This window comes from Ischnura elegans, chromosome 2 (genome assembly GCF_921293095.1).
Source record: "Ischnura elegans chromosome 2, ioIscEleg1.1, whole genome shotgun sequence".
Lineage (NCBI taxonomy): Eukaryota > Metazoa > Arthropoda > Insecta > Odonata > Coenagrionidae > Ischnura > Ischnura elegans.
Window position 1 is genome coordinate 114,467,941 of NC_060247.1, and position 24,248 is coordinate 114,492,188.

The window sequence follows — 24,248 nt, forward strand, 5'->3', positions numbered from 1 at the left end:
AAAAATGATCAAGTCACAGGCAGAGTTACAGAAAATTTTATCTAAAGTGATTATATACGTGTAAAAGACAATGCCATCTTACGATATAAAAAAGTTACAAGTTGTGGTTTTGCAAATTTCGGCAATACGGGCGGACCCGCAAGGGGGGTCCCCCTGCGCCCTGATCTGCATCCGCCACTGCCCACATATGAGGGGATAGATCCCTCCCCGCCCCCAAAAGCCTCAGAGAAATGAAAAATTATTTAAGACTATCGTCTAATTTTGAAATGTAACAACTGCATCTGCTCAAAGTTAAACTTTTAGTGTCAAAATGATGTAAAATGTATGTCCTTTCATGTCATTTTTCATAAAATTTTACCGGAACCCCCACTGCCTGGGGGGGGGGGGGGTCGCCACCCCAGGCCATCCCATCACCCCCCCACCGAAGCATATTCCTAGTTATGCCATTGCCACCCATGCATTAATGCTTACCCAAGTGATGAAAAGCTTATTTTTTTCGTTTCAATGCGTTTCATAATGTTTTTGGAGAAAGCGTTTAATTTATTTTTTTCCACTTTTTTCAAAGATGAACTAGGCCCATCTCCGTATTACCCTACCGAGTGTCAGCCCACTTTTTGCGAATGATCCGTAATAGTTAAGGCGTAGTTTATGGAATCCATCAAAATATTTTGTCAAGTACAAAACTTACATACGAACAGAGAACAGAAACATGCTTTTAAAAGCTGTGGTGACAATAACAGCACACCAGGATGGAAATAAGATGCGAGAGAAGATAAACTTTCCAAGATAAGCCGCTCGGGTACGAGACATTAGACAGACGAAATGCGACACCCGAGAGAAGGCGATAGCCGGGATGCGGGCAAGAAAGAGGAGGGTGGGTGAACGCAGACGAACGCCAGGGGGAGAAACCAGGATTAGCTCTAACAATACAGCAACAGTTGCAATCAAGGGCGGACAATATAGTCCGATTTAGAAGGAAGAGGTCACTGAATTTTGGTCACCAAAACCTCACTTTACTCACTGAGGATCGGTTTTATAATGTCTGCTCAACCATAAGCTGATACAGCCTTCCACTTTTACTAGCGGCGCGCCGCGGCGGTTGAAAGTTATGGTTAGCTTCTGTATGGAGGCATTGTTACACGATACATAAGCACGCACGAGTAAATATTTGATTGCATTAATGATTTTGGTGGACTGGAACGGACCATGTACGAATTCATGAACCAAATTCGAACAGGTTCTATTTTCTGTGCATGGGTTCACACGTTGGGAATATACACGGGGCAGTAGGAGATCATTCTCGCTATCATAAGTAGATATTGACGCTAATACATATGTGTTAATGTACGAGTATAGCCAGGGGCGGTCTGAAGTCATTGGGGTCCCTCGGCTGGGGTTCGTGGCGGGCACCCTTACCTAAGGGGTTTCGGGGCTTCCCCCCGGGAAATTTTTACGAAATCGCATGCCCGGAAATAGATTTTGACGCTATTCTGGCACTACAAAGCCAGATAAAAGTTAATATAAAATAGCAATTTCTTTAGAAATAAATACAATGAAAAGTGAGAATTTCACAGCTTACAAAAATTTAGAAATCCATTATGGTTCTATTATCTATTATTTAGTGTATGTTTCTTAGAAACCGCGCTGAAATCTAAAAAAATTCTAAAATAGCCTTTTCGAATAACCCTTTCAAAAAAGCGCCAAGTTCTCCTTTATCTTCTGACACTTACATTTTATTTTTTATATAATCTTATTACACACAGTTTGTCGTAAATAAAGTAGCCTATGAAAACGGAGGATTTTATAACGCCAAAAAAAAACTTTGGTTCAAGTACTATTAGATCTTTTAATTACACTTTTCATACATGCCTCACGAATAGACACGAGCGTTGTGGGGCCCCCTAAGCTGGGGGCCCTCGGAGATCGCCGTCCAGCCGACCTGGCCAGACCGCCATTGAGTATAGCTTAACCACGCCTTTGGATCAGACTTCAAGCTAACCAAAACTTTCAGCCACCGCCAGTAAAAGAGGAAGCCTTTATCATTTTATCGTTAGCATTAACCAGACATTATAAAACCGGGTCTTATTGATTCCACCCGAATGTTAGTTTAAATAGGCGAGGGAAGGGCTCACCCCGAACTAAGTCGCGGGCGTATGAGTATCACCCATTCACGGTAGGGGGCCAGTTAGTTTTCTTGGGCCACTTCGTCTGTCAAGGATTTCCTTTGGGGATGTCTGAGGACATTGTGCAGGACTTAACCTAGGGGTTTCTAGCCCCAATCTCGCCCAATGAAGACGAATTATTACAATTAACCCGGGATTTGAAGTGTTCCCTCGATCAGCAGACAAACGATCTACACACTAGGCTACCACGCTCCGTGTTCCTAGTTAATATAAGAAATAGGGTGGTTTCCTATTTTTTTTAATTGCCTAAATCGAAAGATTATTACTCCTGGAGTACGTATTTCACGCTCCTAGATTTTTAAATGACGGCCACCTTGGTTCATGGCTATGAGCGCCTGTACGATGCAGGTTGCTAGCAGGTAGCTGAGTACCCTGCTAACAGATAGTGCTTGGCCGAAATAAGGATTATTAATACCCTATCAAACGAAGGAAACTTTCCGACCACAGAAAATTTTAATAAGTGATTATTAAGAGTTGTTTCCCTGAGCTCTGTGCGTCATGAATGCATTCGTAATCTCAGACGATGTAAAACTCCTTACTACTCGAGTAGCATCTACGTCCCTATGACGTCACGTGGAGTGGCATCGCATGGCCGCCTATCTGGCCCTTTTCAAATGAGGTTAAAATTGACCATTAACATTCGTCTAAACTGGGATTTATAAAACCAAATAATTTGTATATTATGAATACACTAATGGTGTGTAACGAACCGCAATCAATATCTTTCGTTTTCTATGATGAAGGAAACTGCCCTATTCTCTGCTCCGTAAAATATTAGGTATATGAGGATAATACGATACTTACAGTCTCATGAAATAAACATGTATAAATACAAATGCTCAACCAAATAAGGAATCAATTAGCGAACGTGTCGCTTTCAGGATCGAGATTATTAACATCCAATTTCCGCCAAATGGAATTTCTAACCCGGAGGGATTCCCGGAAGAAGTTTACCCAAATAATTCGCCGGTAAAACATCAAATGTCACGTGATACACATGATGATTACACGCGCTAACTAAAGAGGTTGCTGATCTCTTAACCGCTTTTCTACCACTCCTCAGCGTCGCCCATCGGCCTCGCGTAGTTCGTAGTGATCACACTCTTATTGGCGATTTCTTCCTTCAAGGAGTTTTTCTCCCTAAACGAAGTCATGGAATAAGCATGCAAGTCAGCCCACCATTAAAAAAAACTACCCATGACCACGTGGCTCATTAGTGATGCGCCACCACGCTGCAAGATAACGTACCCGAGCATAAACCAACGCAGCAACAGGTAGCCAGTCGTCCATTCGCCAAGCGGCACTTAATACACCAAAGTGGAAAATCAATCCCGGGATTCATTGGGGCCAAACACGTGGAAATCCTTGATTCTATAAAATCTAGAGCGAAATCCAAGTCGTCCCTCACAATTAGTTCCACTTAGGCATAGCTTCTTTGACGTTAACCTCATTACAGAGGAATTGGAAGAAAAAGTTTCTTTTTATGAAATTAATTTATTTCAAAGGTAAAACAAACAACGCGGACGAGATAATTACGTAAAGGCATCATTGTCAAGTCCTCTTGGGTGTCCAACAGCGTCAGAACCGCTGCTATGAATGTTTCAACAGCTAGCTGCCTCCGTCACTGAAGTACAGTCTTTAGCCCAAATGATGATGGCACCGTTGAATGAAAGGAGGGCAGGAGAATTCTGGACCTCATTGAAAATCCAAGAGATCATCTTGAACGCGTTCGCTGGACAAGCACCACATCCTTTAACCCTTAACCGGTGACGTGCGGTCCGAGTGACCGCTGCGTTTCTAAAATTATGAATATTTTCAAAATTGCTATTTCAAAATATCTGTAATCTTCGTGAGCGTCATAATTTTATATAATAAGGGCATAGCACTCTTAAAATTTAACGTACTGATTATTTATTTCTGAAAATTTGCGACTGAATTTTAGTAGCGGTCTGTGAGACCTCACGTCAATAAATTGGAAAAACCAATAAACGTAATGCTGGAGGAAATAATTCAAAAAGTTGTTGAAAACAAATTCCTAGTGATTTTTCAAGAATAATAATCATAATAATAATTAATAATTTGTAAGGAAGCATTTTAGTTGCACAACGTGGATAATTAAGTACTTAATTAAAAAAAGTACGATAATAATAACAACTCAAGTGTTTTTATATCACTTTTTTTTAAATCCTATTTCAAATAACAATTTTTACTGAAAAAGTTGGTTCGTATAGGGAATGCATAATATTAAATATAAGTTTTATAATAGTTGAGAAGTCACTTAAACTAAGAAATAAAAATGACTTTGCAACGTTTTTTGAATTTTTGTTTTATTGCGGTCTCCCAGACCGCACGTCACTGGTAGTGTAACAAGAATTGCACGTCACTGGTTAAGGGTTAAGACGAGGCTTATCTCAAACTGACGGACTATAAGGAAATATACCTGTCAAGGCTAAATAATTACTAATTAATCTCTTTACAAACAAGGGGCCTGCCCGAAATCAGAGTCTCAAAATTCAATCAAACTTAGCAGACTCAGAGTCCATCGGGTGCTGTATTCGAATCACCCGCCATATGCGGATATATAACCAATGTTTAAAGATTGCCATACCGGGATCCCAAGATCGAGTCTCACTAGCGACAATTTTCCTTCTTCATTTCCTCGACTTTTTCTTTCGCGGAATCCTACAATTCAAAATTATTTCAAATATTTTCACATAAAATTTAATTTGTAGTAAAACAAATTTAAGAGGATTTTTTAATGTACTGGCTACGTCTGATATATTCCCATTCTTTCACATGGAAGACTACTTTGCATAATGTTACGTCCGTTTCACAGCACGAAGCATTCTTACGATACACATTTTCTCGGTTTCCTTTTATATTAAAATGCGGTGTTATGGATTCATTCTCACAATAGGGTGGTTTCCTATTATTTTTTTATTGCCTATATCGGAAAATTATTACTCCTGGAGTACGCATTTCACGCTTTTAGATTTTTAAATGACGATATCTATTTTTCGCGATTAAATGAAAAGTGAAAATTTTCAAGCGCGCGAAAACGCGACGGGTAAGGAAATCTCTCCGTGTGACGTATTTCTGGTTCCCCCTCCCGCCTTGTGAGGTGACCTTGATCGAGGCTCTGAGCGCTGATAGGACGCAGGATGCTAGCGGGTAGCTGAGTACCTTGCTGGCTGGTAGCGCTTGGCTTAAAAAAGGTTTATTAATCAACCTTATCAAACGAAGAAAACTTTCCGACCTTAGCCAGTTTTGATGTGTGATTATTAACACATGTTTCCCTGAGCTCTGCGCCTCATGCATGCATTGGTAACCTCAGACGATGTATAACTCCTATCTTCTCGTATAGAAACTAGGTCCCTGTGACGTCACGTGGAGTGGCATCGCATGGGCGCCAATCTGGCCCTTTTCAAATGAGGATAAAAATGGACCATTGCCATTCGTCTAAACCGGTATTTCTAAAACGAAATAATTTGTATATTATGAATACACTAATGGTGGGTAACAAATCGCAATCAATGCCTTTCGGTTTCTTTGATGAAGGAAACTACCCTATTCAAGCCTAGTTTTCGAATCGCTGGAAAAGAACCGTTGAAAACCGGAGAGGGCGAGTCGTGGAGGCTCCGGAGTTGGGGGCAGTCAACAATGTTCTTAGCGAGCGGCCACTCACCTGTATCCTGACCATCTGTAACTAGAGTCTCCCGAGTGGCACCTTGACGGTAAAGTTTGCTGTTACTTATCCCAGCAATAGGTTTATCGACTCGTATGAGTAAAACATACAGCTTTTCCGTTACGTTTTTTCTTCCGTGCTCAATTTCCACTTCAATTTATTTTCTGAATATCATGCTGCTATCCTCTATTTATTTTTTGTGTGGCTATTATAAATTAAATGGAAGGTAATGAAATTATATTTTGTATTTTGTAATCAACGTAGAACAGTAAAATAAAAAGTGATTGTAAAACATCGAGAACAAAGCTATTGCTACTCGTATAAAATCATTTTATCACTTGCATCCAGGGGTGTCATGGTGCCGGAACAAGCCGGAACGCCGTTCCGGCACTGGTTAGGAAAAGACGTAATAGTTAAATAAAACTTTCATCAATTTTGGTGCCTCAAAATTTCTAATATTATTCTTAACTAAAATAAAAATATTTTTCGATTTGTTTATTCAGTATTTGCTGAAATAATTGAAACACACAGAGTAGTATTTCACTAGTAAAAAGAGTTAAGAAAAGTGCGTTCCGGCACTGATAATTTCACCATAACGTCACTGCTTGCATCATATTTAAGGAGATACGAGTTCTTCATGAACATTGAGGATACATTAACATTGTTAAACCTTACACACAATGCTAAAATTATGAGAATCTGATGACGAGCCGTCACTGCGCGATTTGGCATCGAAGTTCATGACGAGCTAGACATTTCATTTCAGCGCAAGGGGTTAATAAAGGAATCCAATCTTAAAATGTAACCGAGATGTGGATAATTTACACAATCTTCACTCAGGTGATTAAAGATTGGACCTCAAGAGAGTAGTGTTGAGAGTGAAACCTAGAGGACTCTGAACCCAGATAGTTCGCAGCAGTGGCGTAACTAGGAATATGCTTTGGCGGGGGGATGGAATGGCCTTGGGTGGCGACCCCCACCCCCCCTCAAGCAACTTTTTCGGGAAACTTTTTGAAAAATGACATGCCTGGATGTAAATTTTACTTCATTTTGGCACTAAAAATTTCACTTTAAACAGATACAGTTATTAAAGTTCAAAACTAGACAATAGTTCAAAATAACTTATTTATTTCTCAGAGGCTTTTGGGGGGGGGGGTGACGTAACTAGGAATATGCTTTGGGGGGGGGGGATGAGAGGGCTTTGGAGGGGATGAGAAGGGTTAGAGGGGGTTACCCCCCCAGGAATCGGGTAGTTCAGGAAAAATATAGAAAAACACCATGCCTGAACATGCATTTTACATCATTTTGGCACATAAAATTCAAGTTAATACGCCACCGGTTCGCAGCAACGCTTTTCGCGGGGGTAGTGAGCCGCTTTCACGGCGTGTCTACTCGCCCATTGAGGCTTCACGCGCCGGGAAGAAATGAATGGATCGAAAGCGTAGCAGTACAATACCTGTCGTATTCCGCGTTGTCCTCATCGCACCGCTCGTCCTTCATCTCCCGCCAGCTCTTGCCGTGCCTGCACGTGGTCACGAGCACCACGTCACGGCCGTTGTGCAGGTGGTGCAGCGCGTTGCGGGCGTCACTCCCGATGCCGTGCACGTATCGCTTGCCCTTGAACGCCAGCAGGAACTTCTTCGAGACGGGGAACAACCTGAAAAGAGAGAGATTGAAAACGTCGTAAAAGGCTAGTTAAAACAAATGCACGATTGCGATCGTCCATTGTTATTTTTTTGTCGATCCCGCCCCCGATGAAAATGCCCCTTTGTGCTGTTGCCGGGGTGATGAAGATACATTTATTGATCATTTTGCGCAAGTTCGCTAATTTTATTTCATTGTTGATCAGTGGCCTGACTAGGAATATACTTCGAGGGAGGGAGGATGGCATCACTTGGGGTGGCGCACCCCCAACCCAGAAACGGGGGTCCGGAAATTTTTTTGAAAAAATGATATGCCTGGAAATTCATTTTACATCATTTTGGCACAAAAGATTTAACTTCAAGCAGATGCAGTTATTGCATGTCAAAGCTAGAAAATAGTTTTAAATATTTTTTTATTCCTCTGAGGGTTTGGGATGGATCTTTCCCCTCATCCCCCCATAGTTACGCCATTGATTTTGATTGTGATAGAGATTGAAAATTAAATAAACCCGAATTTTTCCGTTTTTCGATCCATCACCTACTTCAGGAACTATACGTGGTACAAATCAACGACATTAACCATTTTACAGATAAATTGATGATGTCACGGATTTCTTCCAAGCGGGTCACCACTTTTTGGGTACCCCTTGCCCCTAGGTACGGACTTCGCGAGGTTCTTTGTTGTTACCACTCCCAAAAGCGAATCGTTCCCTCAATAAAAGATAGTGCACGAACGAGTAAATGAGACACAACTATAATGACGTCACCAACTCATGAAATTTGGGGAGAGAGACTTTCGCGTTTGCTTACCATTAACCTACCAGAGAAGAACTTAATGGGGTGAAGACATTTTTCGTCATAACTTGTAGTTCATTCCCTTCCATATACCGAATTTTATTCGTAAATTGCTATTTGTGGTCTTTAGTGCCCGACCCCATTCTCCGCCATCGGCCATTTCCTGCACTCTCTCGCGGCTTTGAAAATGGAATCGTTTAAGAGGGCCGATGACCGTCTGGATGTGAGGAAGGGATGATGGAGACCGCGATGACTCATGGGCCGGGAAATGAAGCGCGCGGGACGCGAATGAATCGGAACAGGCGGCTATCGAGACCAATCGAACGGTCTTCTCTTTTCTGGAGTGAGTATCGCTGGTTTAAGACTAACGCCGTGATGCTAATACTTTCAAACAATGTATTACGAGGTGTGTTCATAAAAAAACGGGAGCTTTTAAATTCCACAGATTTGGAAAGTCCGACTGTCGGAATGTTTTTATTATGTTGAAGCGCATGCACCTGATGAATGATAAAATTGTCAGCTGCATTCATTGTTTACTTTGTCCGAAGCAGCTGCTAAGGCTAGACGTGTTTTATGATCTCGGGGAGTTTTGGCTCACACTTCATTTCTTGTTCGTGAATTTTTGGCCAAAAACAATACTGTTATGATATATCGGCCACCATATTCGCCAGACATGACTCCGCGTTACTTTTTCCAATTTCAAAAAATTAGGAGAGCCTTAAAGGGACGTCAATTTACTACGATAGATGAAATTTAAAGCGGGTCGCGGACAAAGCTGATGGTTTTCCAAAGATCGAGTTTGAGAACTGTTTCGAGGGTTGGAATAACGCGGGCAGAAGTGCTTAGTACCTTAGTACCTTACGGAGACTATTTTATAAGCAACAACATTAATTTAAACGCATAAATAATTATTATTTTTGAAAAAATACCAAAATTCTCGTTATTTTCTTAACACACCTGGTACAGTCAATATTGCTAATTGTTGTTTTTTTGATGCATAAACTGAAAATTAAAAAAATGGGGGATAAAGGCTGGTTTTTAAAAAATAGTGAAAATTTTAAATTTAGCACTTGAAGATAAACTAGTTTCAAACTTTTGGGGCGTTTATAGCAAAAATTAGCGAAGACTGAATGTCTTCTATCATTCTTCTGCAGAACTAAGAGCAAACTGCCGCACACACTGATTTATAATTGAGTTGTTCCTACATAATCGTTCCTACATAATTCTAATAACATCGACGTCTTTTCAAAGGCGCCGATGTCGAGGAAAAAACTCGAAAGAAGAAATAAAACGGGCTACTCTTCTAATAATGTCTCACTTGCATCTCCCATTGCTAGTTTATCTGCTTCCCAAGAAACAGAATGCATTCACCTCCTCCAGTTTTTGCTTCCCTTATCGTATCAAGAAGACAAAGACGCCGCATCGACGTTTTTTCAGGAATTTATTTCTCAATTCCATATCTCACCTATGCTATTTTACATTCTGCGCTGACAAGCACCATATTTCACTCCATGATAATAATCCTTGAATCTGATTAACCTTGATAATGACACTACGTGTCGAAGCCGGGTCGGTATTTAAATAAAATTGTGTGGAAGTTTACCATTCATAGTTTATTCTCATGGAGATCAAACATTTCCACAAGGTAACGCCGGACACTTAACTATGACCATACTACATGTTTTGAGCTTACAATACACTAATAAAAAGGGTATAAAAAGGGTATAAAAAGGAATGCGGTACAGCAATTTTCAAAATTTCACGGTCATTTTCCCGATAATTTAAAACCGACCAAACCAAAGCTAATTTTTCCGCTAATTTAGGCAAGTTTCAATGCTAACTCTTTTCTAAGAACGCCCGCAGTTCGGCTTCCGTCGCCCACACGACGACCCGCGGACCGTGGGACGAACGCCACCACAGCGACCGAGGGCCACGAACGGAATCACTCCGACGAGCATCACTTCATAATTTTCCACGAGGAGAAGAAAATGAGACCGACAACGCGAGAGAGAGAGATCCGAAGGAAGGAATATCTTGTCCCCCTGCGGTGTCCGTGGATGAGAGTTGGAGCTAACGATACGATGAGAGCGCATTACGTGGATGGACAGGGAGGAATCGTCGTCTGCGAGGAGGGAGGCGGTTGCAGTGGAGCAGGCGGTGGCAGACGCACGTTGGGCCCAAACATGGAAGTGGGGAGGGGAATAACGGCTTTCCTCGCCCACACGACAACCCGTGGTGGACCGTAGGACGAACTGCGAGCGATGCTCACGAAGGGATCACCCCCAAGAACATCACTTCACAATTTTCCACGTGAATAGTAATCATCGCATACGTCTGAAAATACAGAGGAACTTGGTCGTTGACTCTACCCGCAAACAACAGCTGCAAATCCAGCTCATCAAGACCGGTCAACAATCCTAAGGTTGGGTTGACGCAGCTCTCCACTCAATTCTCGGGTCAGCTAATATTTTCACATTTACCCATTTCTTTCCTTTCAGATCCTTCTTTACCTCTTCCATACATTTTATTCGAGTTCTTCCTTTTTCCGTTAATGCCATCAACTTGTCCCTCGAAGATCGTCTTCATTAGGCCATCAAGCCTGTGAGGTTGTTCTGTCTTCTTATTGAGGTTTTAATGAGGTTTCTCATCTCTCCTACTCTTCTTAGCACTTCCTCATTACTTACTCGCTTGATCCATTATATTTGCATCATCCTTTTCTAGCACCACATTTCCTCGACAGCCTCGACCCTTGATTTCTCCGCTACTATCATTGTCCATGCCTCACTTCCGCAGGGAAGCATACTCCAAATATAGGTTCGGATACATAGTTTCCTTACATTTATGATTTAATTTCCCACTGTAAGTATATAATTTAATCGGTGCAACGGAGTAAAACAAATGAAATTAAAAAAAAAAAAAAATTAGCATCTGATTCCAGAATCACTAAAATAGGCCATTCCTACCTCTTACGCCCTATATCTTTAATATCAAAAATCTTTTCTTATCTTTGTAATGTAATTTAATCCCTAGAATTCCCTATTGGTATCTATAAAAATTCCTTTCATCTGTTTATTTTTGAAGAGAAATTATTAATATAATATAATTATAACGTCAGCGAGTATTTGCGTTAATAATTTTAATTTATTTTTATGCTATATTATTAAAAATTATCTAGGAAGTTTTTCTCTGATTTTTCTATTCCTCCTGATTACTACTGTATGTTCTCATTACGTAATTAGTGTAATTTTACTTCGGTGAAATATACTTTTGCTTCTTATTGCCAAAAGAATTGTGCCCAGTGTATTTACATTTTCATTGCTTGAGCACAAATTATTTCAGGTATTTGTATTTGCTCTCAAGGGGAAACCAAGAGCATAAATAAACTTCATTCATTCAAATAAATATCCTCTTACATTTCTTATAAATAAATAACGAAATTAAGGAAAGGACAGAGCGCAATTAGGAGCACACAGCAGCGCCATTGTTCTCTCACGGGAAGGGAGAGAGGATGAATTCTGAAAGCGAACGTTACATGAGGAAAGGATCGTGCTTGTTTAAGCTGTCAAAACGCGTGAATAACTAGCTTCCGCAATTAAAAAGTGGATAGTAAAATATATTTTATTCCAACGTTGTACATAAATGACTTTTTCTTTTATTTAATTTGCAATGAATTAACCAAAGATATTTGCATCACACGAAAAATTTACAAGGAAAAGAAGGGCTATTCAATAAAACCACAACCAGTGCCGAGATGTGCTCGGCATTCCGAATGCCGCAAAAAAAATTGGCACAGAAAAATGCATAGCAATGTACGTGGTCTCCCCTAGTCGGTGGAATTTTACATAGGTGTAATGTTTCTGCTTCTTATTGCTAAGAGAATTGTGCCAGGTATACCAAAGATATTTGCATCACACGAAAAATTTACAAGGAAAAGAAGGGCCATTCAATAAAACCACAACCAGTGCCGAGATGTGTTCGGCATTCCGAATGCCACAAAAAAAATTGTCACAGAAAAAGGCATAGCAATTTACGTGGTCTCCCCTCGTCAGTGGAATTATACATAGGTGTAATGTTTCTGCTTCTTATTGCTAAGAGAATTGTGCCAGGTATAAATAGACTTTTAATTATGTCTCAGATTCCAGAACCACAATAACTGACCCTTCCTACTAGTAATGCCCCATACCTCGGACAAAGGCTAAGCTATGAAATGGGGAATCGTGATGGACTGCATCTGAGAAGGATCCTTGAAATAGGAGTAACTGGGCTGCTGTTGCTGCCATAAAGCGAAGGGAACGGGTGCACATGTTCATTCATTCGATTGGGGCGCGGCACTTGAAACGGCTATCCGTGGCAAGCATCGAAAGTAAATGCGAATGGCTTTCGCACATTGCTCTCCGGCCCACGCACTCCGCTTGCTCCCAGACGGAAGGCAAACACTAACTTAGGCACGGGGAGGATTTCCGCTCATGTCAGAGGATGGTTTACTTAGTGGGGCCGGGAGGGGATGCCGACCATCCCACCACCCCCACAATTTTCGGAGGAATTTGATAAAATAGTAATATTTAAGATGACTCTCCAATTGTAAGTTTTCATTTCCCCAGTTCAACAAACAACGTTTCAAAACCATTGATGAATATCTACGTCACTCCTTTACCATCAACAGGCATCAGATTCATAATAGGAAAGTTTCCTTCATCAAAGAAATCGAAAGGCATTGATTGCGATTGGTTACCCACCATTAGTGTATTCATAATATACAAATTATTTGGTTTTAGAAATACCGGATTAGACGAATGTTAATGGTCGACTTTAACCTCATTTGAAAAAGGCCAGATTGGCGCTCATGCGATGCTACTCCACGTGACGTCACAGGGACCTAGATGCGACACGAGTAGTAAGGAGTTTTACATCGTCTGAGATTACCAAAGCATGCATGAGGCACAGAGCTCAGGGAAACATGTCTTAATAATCACCTACCTAATCAACTGCCTAAGGTCGGAAAGTTTTCTTCGTTTGATAAGGTATTAATAATCTTTATTTAAGCCAAGCGCTACCAGCTAGCAGGGTACTCTGCTACCTGCAAGCATCCTACGTCGTATCGGCGCTCAAAGCCTCGCCCCAAGGTCACCTCACTTGCGGCAGCGGGAACCAGAACGACGTCACACGGAGTTTTCCCAGCATTCATACTTAGCCGTTGCGTTTTCGCGCGCTTGAAAATTTTCACTCTTCATTGAATTGCGAAAAATAGATATCGTCATTTAAAAATCTAAAAGCGTGAAATACGTACTCCAGGAGTAATAATCTTTCGATTCAGGCAATAAAAAAAATGATAGGAAAACACCCTATTGCTGAAAGGCATTGCATACCACCATGGTGCACCGTCTCTTCTCTCAAGCAACGACCCTCATCCGCCCGTTTCCGGAAACTGTTGCCTAAAATGTCACACTTTCTAACTATGACTTCAATAGGGTGGTTTCCTATTATTTTTTATAATATAAACCAATAAAAGCCGTTATAGACAGGATTGCACGATAAACATTGTCACAAATAACTGTTACATTTAGATAAAGACATGGAGAATCTATCCTTGAACCTAGTTTATTACACACCAATAAACAGCAGGCAAACGTGTTCTTATAAGAGCCCTGAATCCTAAAAAGTTCTTTCGTATAATGTTTTTGGCAGGGGAAAAATTTGTAAGAATTCCATAGGCACCAAAACTACGAACGGCGGAGTATTCTAGACGCGGGGAATAGGTAGAGGAAAACTGAGAAGCTAATGCCATGCGCTACGAAGATGTATGGAGCAAATACAGGATAATTCATACCCGTGGACACTCCGAGGACAAATCGACCGAAAACGACGCTGCTTTGCGAGAGCTATCCGAAAGAAAATAGGCGTCCAAAAACGGCTTAATTAGAGACAATGTATTCTTCTCTAATTTGACAGTTAACGCTGCATTGCGAAATGAAATCTAATAAATAAAACGGAATAGCCATGAAACAAATACAAACGACCCTAGAATCAATTTACTGGACGAAATTAGCCTGTTTGTCTTCCGCGCCGTGTTGTGAATTTTAATTGGACGCTCAGCGGATGACGTCACTAGCATAAGAAATAGTCTGCTGATGCTCCACCTCTCTTGTATGCTGCTGTTGTCTAGCTCGCTGTTGTCTTCACCGTTAGCACCGCAAATGTAAATATGTATCACATTGCTCGTGGGAATAAAATGCATGTACAATTCGAATCAGTAATGCTTTTCTAGATGCTTATGCCGCAATCTGCATATTTCGGTGTTCCACAAGTTTAGAAAAAGAGGCGAGAATTACAAAGGAAATTTGATAAATGTGAAAGGGCGACATAATTTATAGAAAGGAATGCCGAAAAAAAGAAATTATCCCAAGGAACTTACTCAATCGAAGGTCAATTAGTGTCAGTTAAAAATGTCGCTTTCTCGCTTGAAATTTATTTCTCATATCGGTTAGAAAAATTTTTAACATTCGTGTAATTGACGACCGTAATTTTCCGCCACACATGCCTTGAATCCGAATGCTGGGAATAAGAAAAGCTAAATTCAAAGATAATCAACGAAAAAATACCTTACAAAAGCCCCTAATTGAGCAAGAAGGTTAATTGGTTACATTCTTCATATATCTGAAAAACAAATCTCAAAAGCGCATTTCTTATGCAGAAGCCCGCATGGTTTTCGCGTTCATTATTATCTCGTAGTATCTTACAGGTTTATCCTTCATATAATACCACATTAATATGGTTAAACACATTGATATTTATAATCCTCAGTTGCTGTTTCAGCTTTCCATAAAAATGGATTTGCCAAAACGCGAGAGGCAAACGAAGTCGGCAATAGGCAATTGGGAATTAACTTTCCAATAGTGTGACTTCATACGGTTGGTTTTCTTTCTTTATGAAATTCAACATGCTTACGTTAATTCATTCAAAGTTGATTTTTACTTTTTTTTTTAATTCTTCATTACAATGTGATTTTAATAATTTTATTTTCAGTTCAAGAGATGCGAAGGCATAAATTTAAAAAGGAAAAAAATGTGACAAAAATTGGAAACAGCAAGGGATAATTGAATGAGTGTATAAGCGGACGTTTTCTCGTGAACAACACCGGGTGAGTTGATTAGGCATGGTCGATGATTAAGAGACGTAACGTTAACTTATTTCTTTCTGATGAACACTAATTGGTCAGAGGAGAAATAAAATAAAAGACGCTCCAAAAAAAAACTAAAGTTAAAAATGTGTGGGATTTTGGGAGAAATCGCAGTAAATCCGTATGTACAATTCCACACTTTTTGACTAGGATAATAGTACATTCATACAGGTAAGGGTTGGTCAATGGATGAAAATGGGGCGGGTAGACAGATGTCCGTTAATTAAGCCCAATCCCCCTCGACCATATTCATCCCCGCATTGCACCTGGACAGCGCACATGACTGACAGGTATACCTTACCTGTATACCTTAGTGTGGTGAAACGCGTTGGGCGAGATAAAATAAATTTCAGTGGAAAACACAAAGCTTTGATAATTCCATCATGAATGTTCAAATTTTTCATAAGGTCATTCCTGAAGTCATCTATATCATTATATCTTAGTTTTTTTTGCATGTGTTGCTTGGTTTTTTTTATCAAGCCAAGTTCTTTTTACACACTTTTCCTAAACTCGCTCCTTCTATCTGTCTGTTTCAAGGATGGAATCTTTCATTTTTAACCCACTTCCCTAGGTCGGATCATCTTGAAAGTTTTGCTTGCTTCTGATGACAATACAATATTCAGTAATCATACATTTGAAATTTTGTACCATTATGCTCTAGTTAATTAAATAAACTTCCATATGGAAAATGGTTTTAAATTTTCTCAATGGATGGCGTTAGTTAAAATTTTTTGGCATAAATTTGCTTAGTAACTCTTCTTCTAAAAAGTAGTAAGTAAAATAAAAAAAGAGATTTAAAAACACGTTTTTTCCAAAAATAGCATAAAATTCACCAAAAAGAATCAGACTCTTCTACATTCATTTCTAAATAAGCTAATCAGCACATACGCATTATTTCCCGACTGATGAAAAGCTTATTTTTTTTAACTTTTTACTGGATTTCAAACTCCTTTTGTAAAGAGCGTGTTTATTTAAACATTTTTTAAACATTTTTATCCAATTGAATTTGCTGCAAGGGTGATGTCCCGAGAACAGTGAAAATGGATTCTTCAGTAATATATTCCTATGAGCGAGGAGTCTTCCCATGTGAAACACACCCGTGTGTGACTGTGAGGGTTGGCCTAGAAGAACAGCACCGTTTCCGAGTCACGTACGCCCACGCACACCGCAGCAAGTTGAAGAGAGGCAGGGAGGAACGAAAAAAAAAACGCTTTCCGAATTTTAAATTCATTCACTCCCTCCTGTGACCGCTTTGGGAGGACGGATTCCATAACTTTTTAATTCCATCTAGTGAGAAATAATTTTGGCGCATCCGAGAGACTAATTGAAGTAAAACGAGTGCCGCTTGTAATTTTTAAGCCCACATCCACTGAACTTTCTCCACGTACGACCATCTCAAGACATTTAGTCCTCTTCAGGCACTGCATCCAACCGTCGTGATTTCCACACGCAATCTCACAAGCGACGCAAAAGGAATGAAATCGTAAGTGGACAAAAAAAGCGTACTCTCAGAGAACATATTCAAACATTTCATCACAATTTGCTGAAAACGGTCGTTTCATCATGACAACGCACATGGCACAGGCAGGGAGAAGGTAAAAAAAAATTCTCAATAGCACACACCTTTTCAAATAAGCAAATGCAAAATGAAATACCCTCAGGCTATTTCTCATTAAGAAACGCTCAGCACCATATTAGTAAATTCTATTCCAATAATTAGAGCAAGCTTTAAAAAAAAATGCCAAAAAAATCAACTCTTAATGCCGTTTAGCTGAAACTTGCCACCAATATAAAATTATTTTTGAAACTTCACATCTTCGATATGGCTATGATTATTTTAATTTTCGATAAAACACGAATCATGCTGAATCATGTAATTGAGAGCATCAGCATTACCTACAGTCATCAATCCGAAGATTGGTTCGACGTAAATCTCCACTCAATTCTCCTATCACCTAGTCTTTCAACACTTCTATAATTCTTCTCTTTTGTATCCTCCACAATCAGTCTAAATATACCTCAGCCGATGCCTTCCACTGCCATTCTTCCCTTCTACCCGTCCTTCAATGACTTTTTCATTGGACCGTCGTGTCTCGTGTTGTAGACGATTGAGCCACTGTTGTAATTGCCATAGAAAAAATAATGTAGTAATTCAAAATTTGCTAGAAATTTGGGTCAACTATGAATGTAATTCACTTTTTTTACTCTTTATCAATCGCCCATATGAAATCTCAATCACGGTTATGGTTGAAATTTAATGGAATAAATAATTTTTATCCGATGAAGAATGAAGGTTTCATCTATCAAATGCCCACTGCATGATCAACGAGAGTCGTTGGACGGGTCTGGTGGAAGTGAAACGCGAATAGATTTACTTAAAAACCAAATGGAAATAAAAAGTACAATAAACATTACGCAGTACTTCAAGACATATGTAGAGTGCAATCCCTAAGTTTCTTGAGGTCCATATTTGCTCATGGTTCTCATCAAACGATATATACCCGAAGAAGGCACACCAGCCTTTAGCGTGGTCTTCGGTTACAGCATTTAGACAGTGAATGACTTGGATGCCAATTTAAATAGCACACGAGACTACACAGTGCGCCTAATACGACTCGTATTCACCACATAATAAAAAATAAATAAAATCAGGGGCGTACGAAATAGGTCGAGCAGGCGGCCAGGGGTCGCAATCATCAAGTGAGATAATTAAAGACAATGCTACTTACTTAATTCTCACAACCAAGGAGGGGGGAGTAGAGAAAGTGGGAAAGTAGGGGTCTACAGACTGAAAGGTTGGGATCATGAAATCATTCTGAGGATGTTCTCAAACTATTTTTTTTTTCTTTTCGGTCTAACATGAATTATAAATCCCATCAAGTTACCCAGTTATCACCTTATTTACTAGCGTGTAATTATTTCATTTTTGAGGAACACGCAAGTGTTGAATACGGTCTCCTGCACCCATTTTTTCCACCTGCCTGAACATTTTCCACTCTGATGGAATAAATGTAACGCGTGTAAGCCGTAGCCGAGTAAGAACCGTCGAGAGAGAGTCATGCTTACTCTTGATGCAAGTAGTTCACGGACTCTCCCGCATATAGACGCCAATGAGCTTTGCGTCCGCCACTTAACATACATGCATCCTGCGACTTTCTTTCGCCTCCCGTCTGAAGATGTGAGGGAGGTCAGTATCAGAGAGTGCAAGAGCCAAGTGATACAAGGAAGAGTTATTCCTCACACACTGTACGTGCCTCAAGACGCACTTTCCTTATCTTCACCACAGAGAAGTCGTAGCCTTCATCTTTTCTTTTCTTTTGGCGCCGCAGAGAGATGCTGACTCTCGAATAGCATTTCACTCGTGACTCATTCACTCAAACATACAGCTCTGTTCAACCAAGTTCACTTTGTTTCACGGTGAGTCAGTTTTAGGTCCTCATTCATCGTTATCAGTGCGGGTCGGTGCTTGTAAGCTGAAGTGCAGAAGCCCATTAAATATCTTAAAATAAGACACGTATACGATCCTTTAATAATGCATTCGGAATGAATTTTCAGCTCCGATCCATTGCAAATGCACAAAGTACAGTGTGTACCAAAAATAATGACCCGATTTTAACTTGTAATAATATTGAAACAAATGTCACTAGGCAAGCGAAACAGCGCCAGATGTGATCGGGATTGTTTAGAGGTTTAGAAAAATCCGCTGAATGTCACCACGAGCGCTGAAGTGGAGCGTGCAGGCCTTAGACCATTGGACTAACAATTAGGTCTAACAATAAGGTGCAGCCAGTCTCGCTAAAGATACAGGACCACGAGGCCAGGCTTTACACTCTTGGCCTCTTAGGTCCCCTGACATAACATTATGCGATTTTTTTCCTTTCGGGAAATGTTAAACAGCGTGTTTACGTTCCTCCCTTATCTCGTGGCATTGATGAACTAAAAACAAGAATATCAGCTGCTGTAGCTTCAGTGACAGAAGACACCTTACGCTCAGTTTGGGATGAATTCAGCTATCGACTAGATTTCGTCCGCGCAACCAGTGGGGGACATATTGAACATTTATGATTGGTTTTTATAAACTTTTGTCTTTTTTGAGAAATTTAGCATACAATATGTTGATGTTAAGCCCTTCTTCCTAATAAATAATCTTATTTAAAATCGGGTCATTCTTTTTGGGACACACTGCATTTTCAATACCCGTCCGAAAGAGCGGTAGTAAGCTACGTGCAGCGGCGTATGCTACGCTAGTGCGCTTCACTGTAATCAGAATCACTCCGATCGGTTTTCAATCCGAACGACTGATTCCGATTGGTTACAGCGCGACCGGAATTTGAAAATTTTCACTTCCAAATGAGCCCCTGTCGTGAGTCATGACAGAAAATTTCATATTGTTTTCCGGGATTCCACCGCGTTGTTTGCTATTTTATGACGACAGTTTTGCAGGCAATGCAGCCAGCATCTCCAGGTGCTCTTCTTCATTTACACATTCTTGAAGATGTTGGCGGGTTCGTTCTGCAACTGTCGTCATCACACAACAAACGTGTAAGAAGCCAGGAAAACATGATAGAATTTTACAGAGCTAAGTGAATGAATTTTAGTGAGTATTTTATCATAATGACACACGTTGAACACTACGCATAATATTTAACACAAGATCACTTATTTTCCTGAAATACTAACGAGAGTAATAAGGAGTTTTTTGGACTAATTCATAAAACAATTTCCCGATCATGTACCAGGTATATTAAATAAATTATGGAAAAATTTGGAGTCAAGAAATTTCGAAGGAAATACTAGATTATCGGGGAAATATATTTAAAACCATGCTATTTTTTTGTAATTGTACAGGTGCTACAGTCCGAGGAGAAACATAGAAGTGGTGGTCTCCTCGTAAGGAGTTTGTTACGTCATCAACTCATCTGCGAAAAGGGTTGAGCCTTCAATTTTTCACCGCGAATGAATGGCTCGAGAGGTAGCCGAGGGTTCAAAAAAGGGAGAAAGATATAGGTCTCATTACTTTTCAAACTCTTATCGCAATCAACAGCAATACAATAAAACAAGTGGTGAACGAGCTCAGTGCCGCAGGATGGATTAACGAAAGGACTTGAGATGCGCCTCGCATTTACCTATCCCGAGAACCCGGTTAATTCGCTCTTTTTGTTCGTTCGGTCCGACCGGCAGAGACCTCTGCAGGGAGGCAAGACAATCTCGGGTCGGACGAGGTGAGAATGCTAAATAGGCGAATGGCGAGATGGAGGTGGGGACGCTAAGGCCGAGCATTACTGACATACGTGCAACTCAAGCACGACCTTGCCTAGCAGCTTCACTTTATTATCACTTGATAGACGAGAGCGGTGGCTGCGGCGGTTACAAGGCGTCTGAATTCATGTCCTCACGCGGCAGGTCAATGTAAGCCTCACACGAGTTGACAGATAAAGTGACTGGCAGATTGGTAAACAGGGGACAGGGGAGCAATCTAGTCGACGAGTGTCTCACATGTGTCATCAAGGAGTCACAGTCTCCTTGATGACACAGAAAGACGGCAGTAGCAGCATGCTGTACAGTAGGTCGTAACTGGTCGTAACGCTTTTAGCCAATAGGGTAGTTTCCTTAAAGAAAACGAAAGGCATTGATTGCGATTCGTTACCCACCATTAGTGTATTCATAATATATAAATTGTTTTGTTTTAGAAATCCCAGTTTAGACGAATGCCAATGGTCAATTTTATCCTCATTTGAAAAAGGCCAGATTGGCGTCCATGCGAAGCCACTCCACGTGACATCACAGGGACCTAGATGCTATACGAGTAGTCAGGAATTTTACATCGTCTGAGATTACCAATGCATGCATGTGGCACAGAGCTCAGGGAAACATCTCTTAATAATCACCTATTAAAATTGCCTATGGTCGGAAAGTTTCCTTCGTTTGAGAGGGTATTAAAAATCCTTTTTTAAGCCAAGCGCTACCTACTTACTCTACGCTACCGCCATGCTCGACAGCAAGCAGCCTGCATCGTAGCGGCGTTCATAGCCTCGCACCCAGGTGGCCTCACACAGCAGTAGCCAGACATCGCATGGGCTTTTCCCAGAATTCATATTTAGCCGTTGCGTTTTCGCGCGCTTGAAATTTTTCATATTAGCCATTTAAAAATCTAAAATCGTGAAATCCGAAGGAGTAATAATCTTTCGATAAAGGAAATTTAAAAAATAGGAAACCACCCTATTCAAAGTTAATTCCAAACGTTCTCGGAAAGATAATTTGGACCATTAAAACCTAATAAGCATCTTCCTACTATAAATAATTTACAAGCTAATCAAATTTCCCAAACCTTCAAGTCGAAAACAATCCTTCTCGCCTATTGCTTGAGTCCTTTATTTTTCGGCACTAAAATAAAGATGAATGCATGCGAGAATTTCAAAAATCGGGTGAAAACTTTTCGACCAGCCTCGATGGCGGAGGGGTAAGGTCGTCGCCTTCAAAACCGAAGGTCGCCGGTTCAAGTCCCGCCCGGGAAAGCTATCCCTAACCAGGGCATAGGTGTTAGTGGTCGTTCAAAGTTTAATTCCCCCGTCATAAATGCCATAATTGCGCTGTTTTCAGGGCGGTGAAGATAAAAAAAATAAAAAAAATTATCCATCATAAACATTAAATAACCCAATGCTGTGATGGAAAATTGATTTCATTACAGAAAGACGAAACTCTAACTATCAATTTTAAAGTAAGCTGATAACCAAAGCACACTCACACACGCACAAAACATACATTCACGCCCTCGTGATTGGCGCCATCCGCAACGGCGCCTGCCGCCTAGCCGACGGAATGAAAACGCGCGAAAGTAAAAGCTTCGTCTACGAGAAGAGCCAACTGATTGCGCAGGATGGGAGAAAACCACATTAACGCCATGCGAATGAATTCCCTGACGTTGATTCTTGGCTTTCCTAACCATCGTGCTAACCAATATCCTACCCCTAACAGAAAATACATACGACGTGCGCTCAGAAAATATCAGGAATTTCAGTTTTTTTTTTACAAAAAAAATTTTATTCGTCGACACTTATGTGTGTCGCCTTCAAATTAATCCTCATTGGATATTATGCACTTTTGCCAGTGTTTCTTTCAATCCTTCGAAACACTTCTCAAACTCGAACTTTGGGATAGACTTTAGCACTGTAAGTGATTTCTTTAAATGTTATACATATATGCTTGTGAAAATCAAAGCCCTTTAAGATTCTCTTTCTTTTTGGAAAATTGAAAAAAGTCACACGGAGGCATAGTTACGGTATTGTCTATGGCAAACAATTCATGAACAACCAGCCGAAAATCGCCGCGGTCATAAACACACGCCTAACCTTAGCGGCTGCACAGACAAAGTAAGCAATGAATACAGCTGAAAATGTTTTCATCCTTCAGGGGCATATCTACCAACAGTCAGACTCTCCAAACTCGCGATAAATTTAAATATTCAGTATCCGCTATTTTCTGAACACACATCATACTCGCGCGCGCTTCGATTTCTGCGCAAGGGGTCAAGATTGGAATAGCAAACACCTAATATATCACGTGATCCATCTGATGAGGCTGAATACGAAGATAGCATTCGAATTGCCAGCGTTTATTCAGATATAAAATTTCATTACCACCAAAAGTAAAGGAAGAGGGAAAAGTGCCGTAATTTCAATAAGGGCTTTTTCTAGTTACTTGCCTGTTTCTTTCCCCTGAATAAAAACACAGAATTTGGGATTCCAATGATGGCCATAGGTTTCAGCTGTGCAATGCGTAACCATCATAAACGTTCTTATACATATGAGGGGTTGAGAAGCCAAGGGGTAAAAGTGATTTTTTTTCAGTCAGGTACAGAAATTGGGTAAAGAAAACAAACAAGATCAATTAGATATTTAGTAGTGATTTGCCACTCAATGTCAGCACAGAACAGAGACTCACTCGTATCCCCCAGACCACCAAGTTTTTGTATATTTCTTCTGTCAATTTCTGTGCCTGACTCTGTTTAGAAGAAAATCCACTCGTACCTCCGTTGCTCCTCACCCTTTTTATCTCCTCCGAGTATCTACCGCAATGTTTAATGCTGCACGACGTGACAACCACGAAACAACAATAAAAATCTGAGCGAAATTTTGTGTCACCTGGCAACAATCTATATCGAGGTGGAAGCCCGATAAATGGGGAATCCCGCATCCTCATCACCATGGAAATAAAGCAACAATGGTCTCCGAAACATTCAAACAACGCATACCAGTTGCATGAGCAGGATTTTCGACACTCAACCACACTTTCATCAGATTGATGCAAGAAGACATCAATCCACCCTTTCGTGACATCTAACGTGCTGCTTTAATGGACGCTTTAAAAGAAGGGGAGCAAACAATCTCCACAAGATGATAGTCCTCGCTATGAATGATTCCTTCGCAGGAATACAAGTGCAGCGGCCACCGAAAGGAGTTCATAAAGGGATAAGAGGGAGACGCTTTAACTCAAGGGCGGCGAACGTGATTGCCGAGACGATTGGAAGCAAACGGCGAGACACGAACGACACTTACACATCCAGCCAGTGCATGTCACTACACGAGATTGGGACTTTTAAGATGACGATACACCACCCCAAGCCGAACAGATAGCTAGCTTATTACTCGTTTAATACTAGGAGGGGATTAATGCACCACATAGAACAGGAAAATTACACCAGAGGATTAGTCCTTATCCTCTTAGAATTGTTGTCGCCCACCGTGCTTTTGAAAGTGTTTACAAAA

At 40.5% G+C, this 24,248-nt stretch overlaps 1 protein-coding gene across 1 annotated transcript in view; it reads right to left on the reverse strand.

The window, feature by feature from the left end:
• The window catches only part of LOC124154440 (exostosin-1), a 132,654-nt gene that overhangs the window by 44,289 nt on the left and 64,117 nt on the right, over window positions 1-24,248 (reverse strand). The window contains exon 2 of the mRNA XM_046528158.1: window positions 7,325-7,525. Coding sequence (XP_046384114.1) covers window positions 7,325-7,525 — 201 coding nt within the window. The remainder of the gene's footprint in view (window positions 1-7,324; window positions 7,526-24,248) is intronic.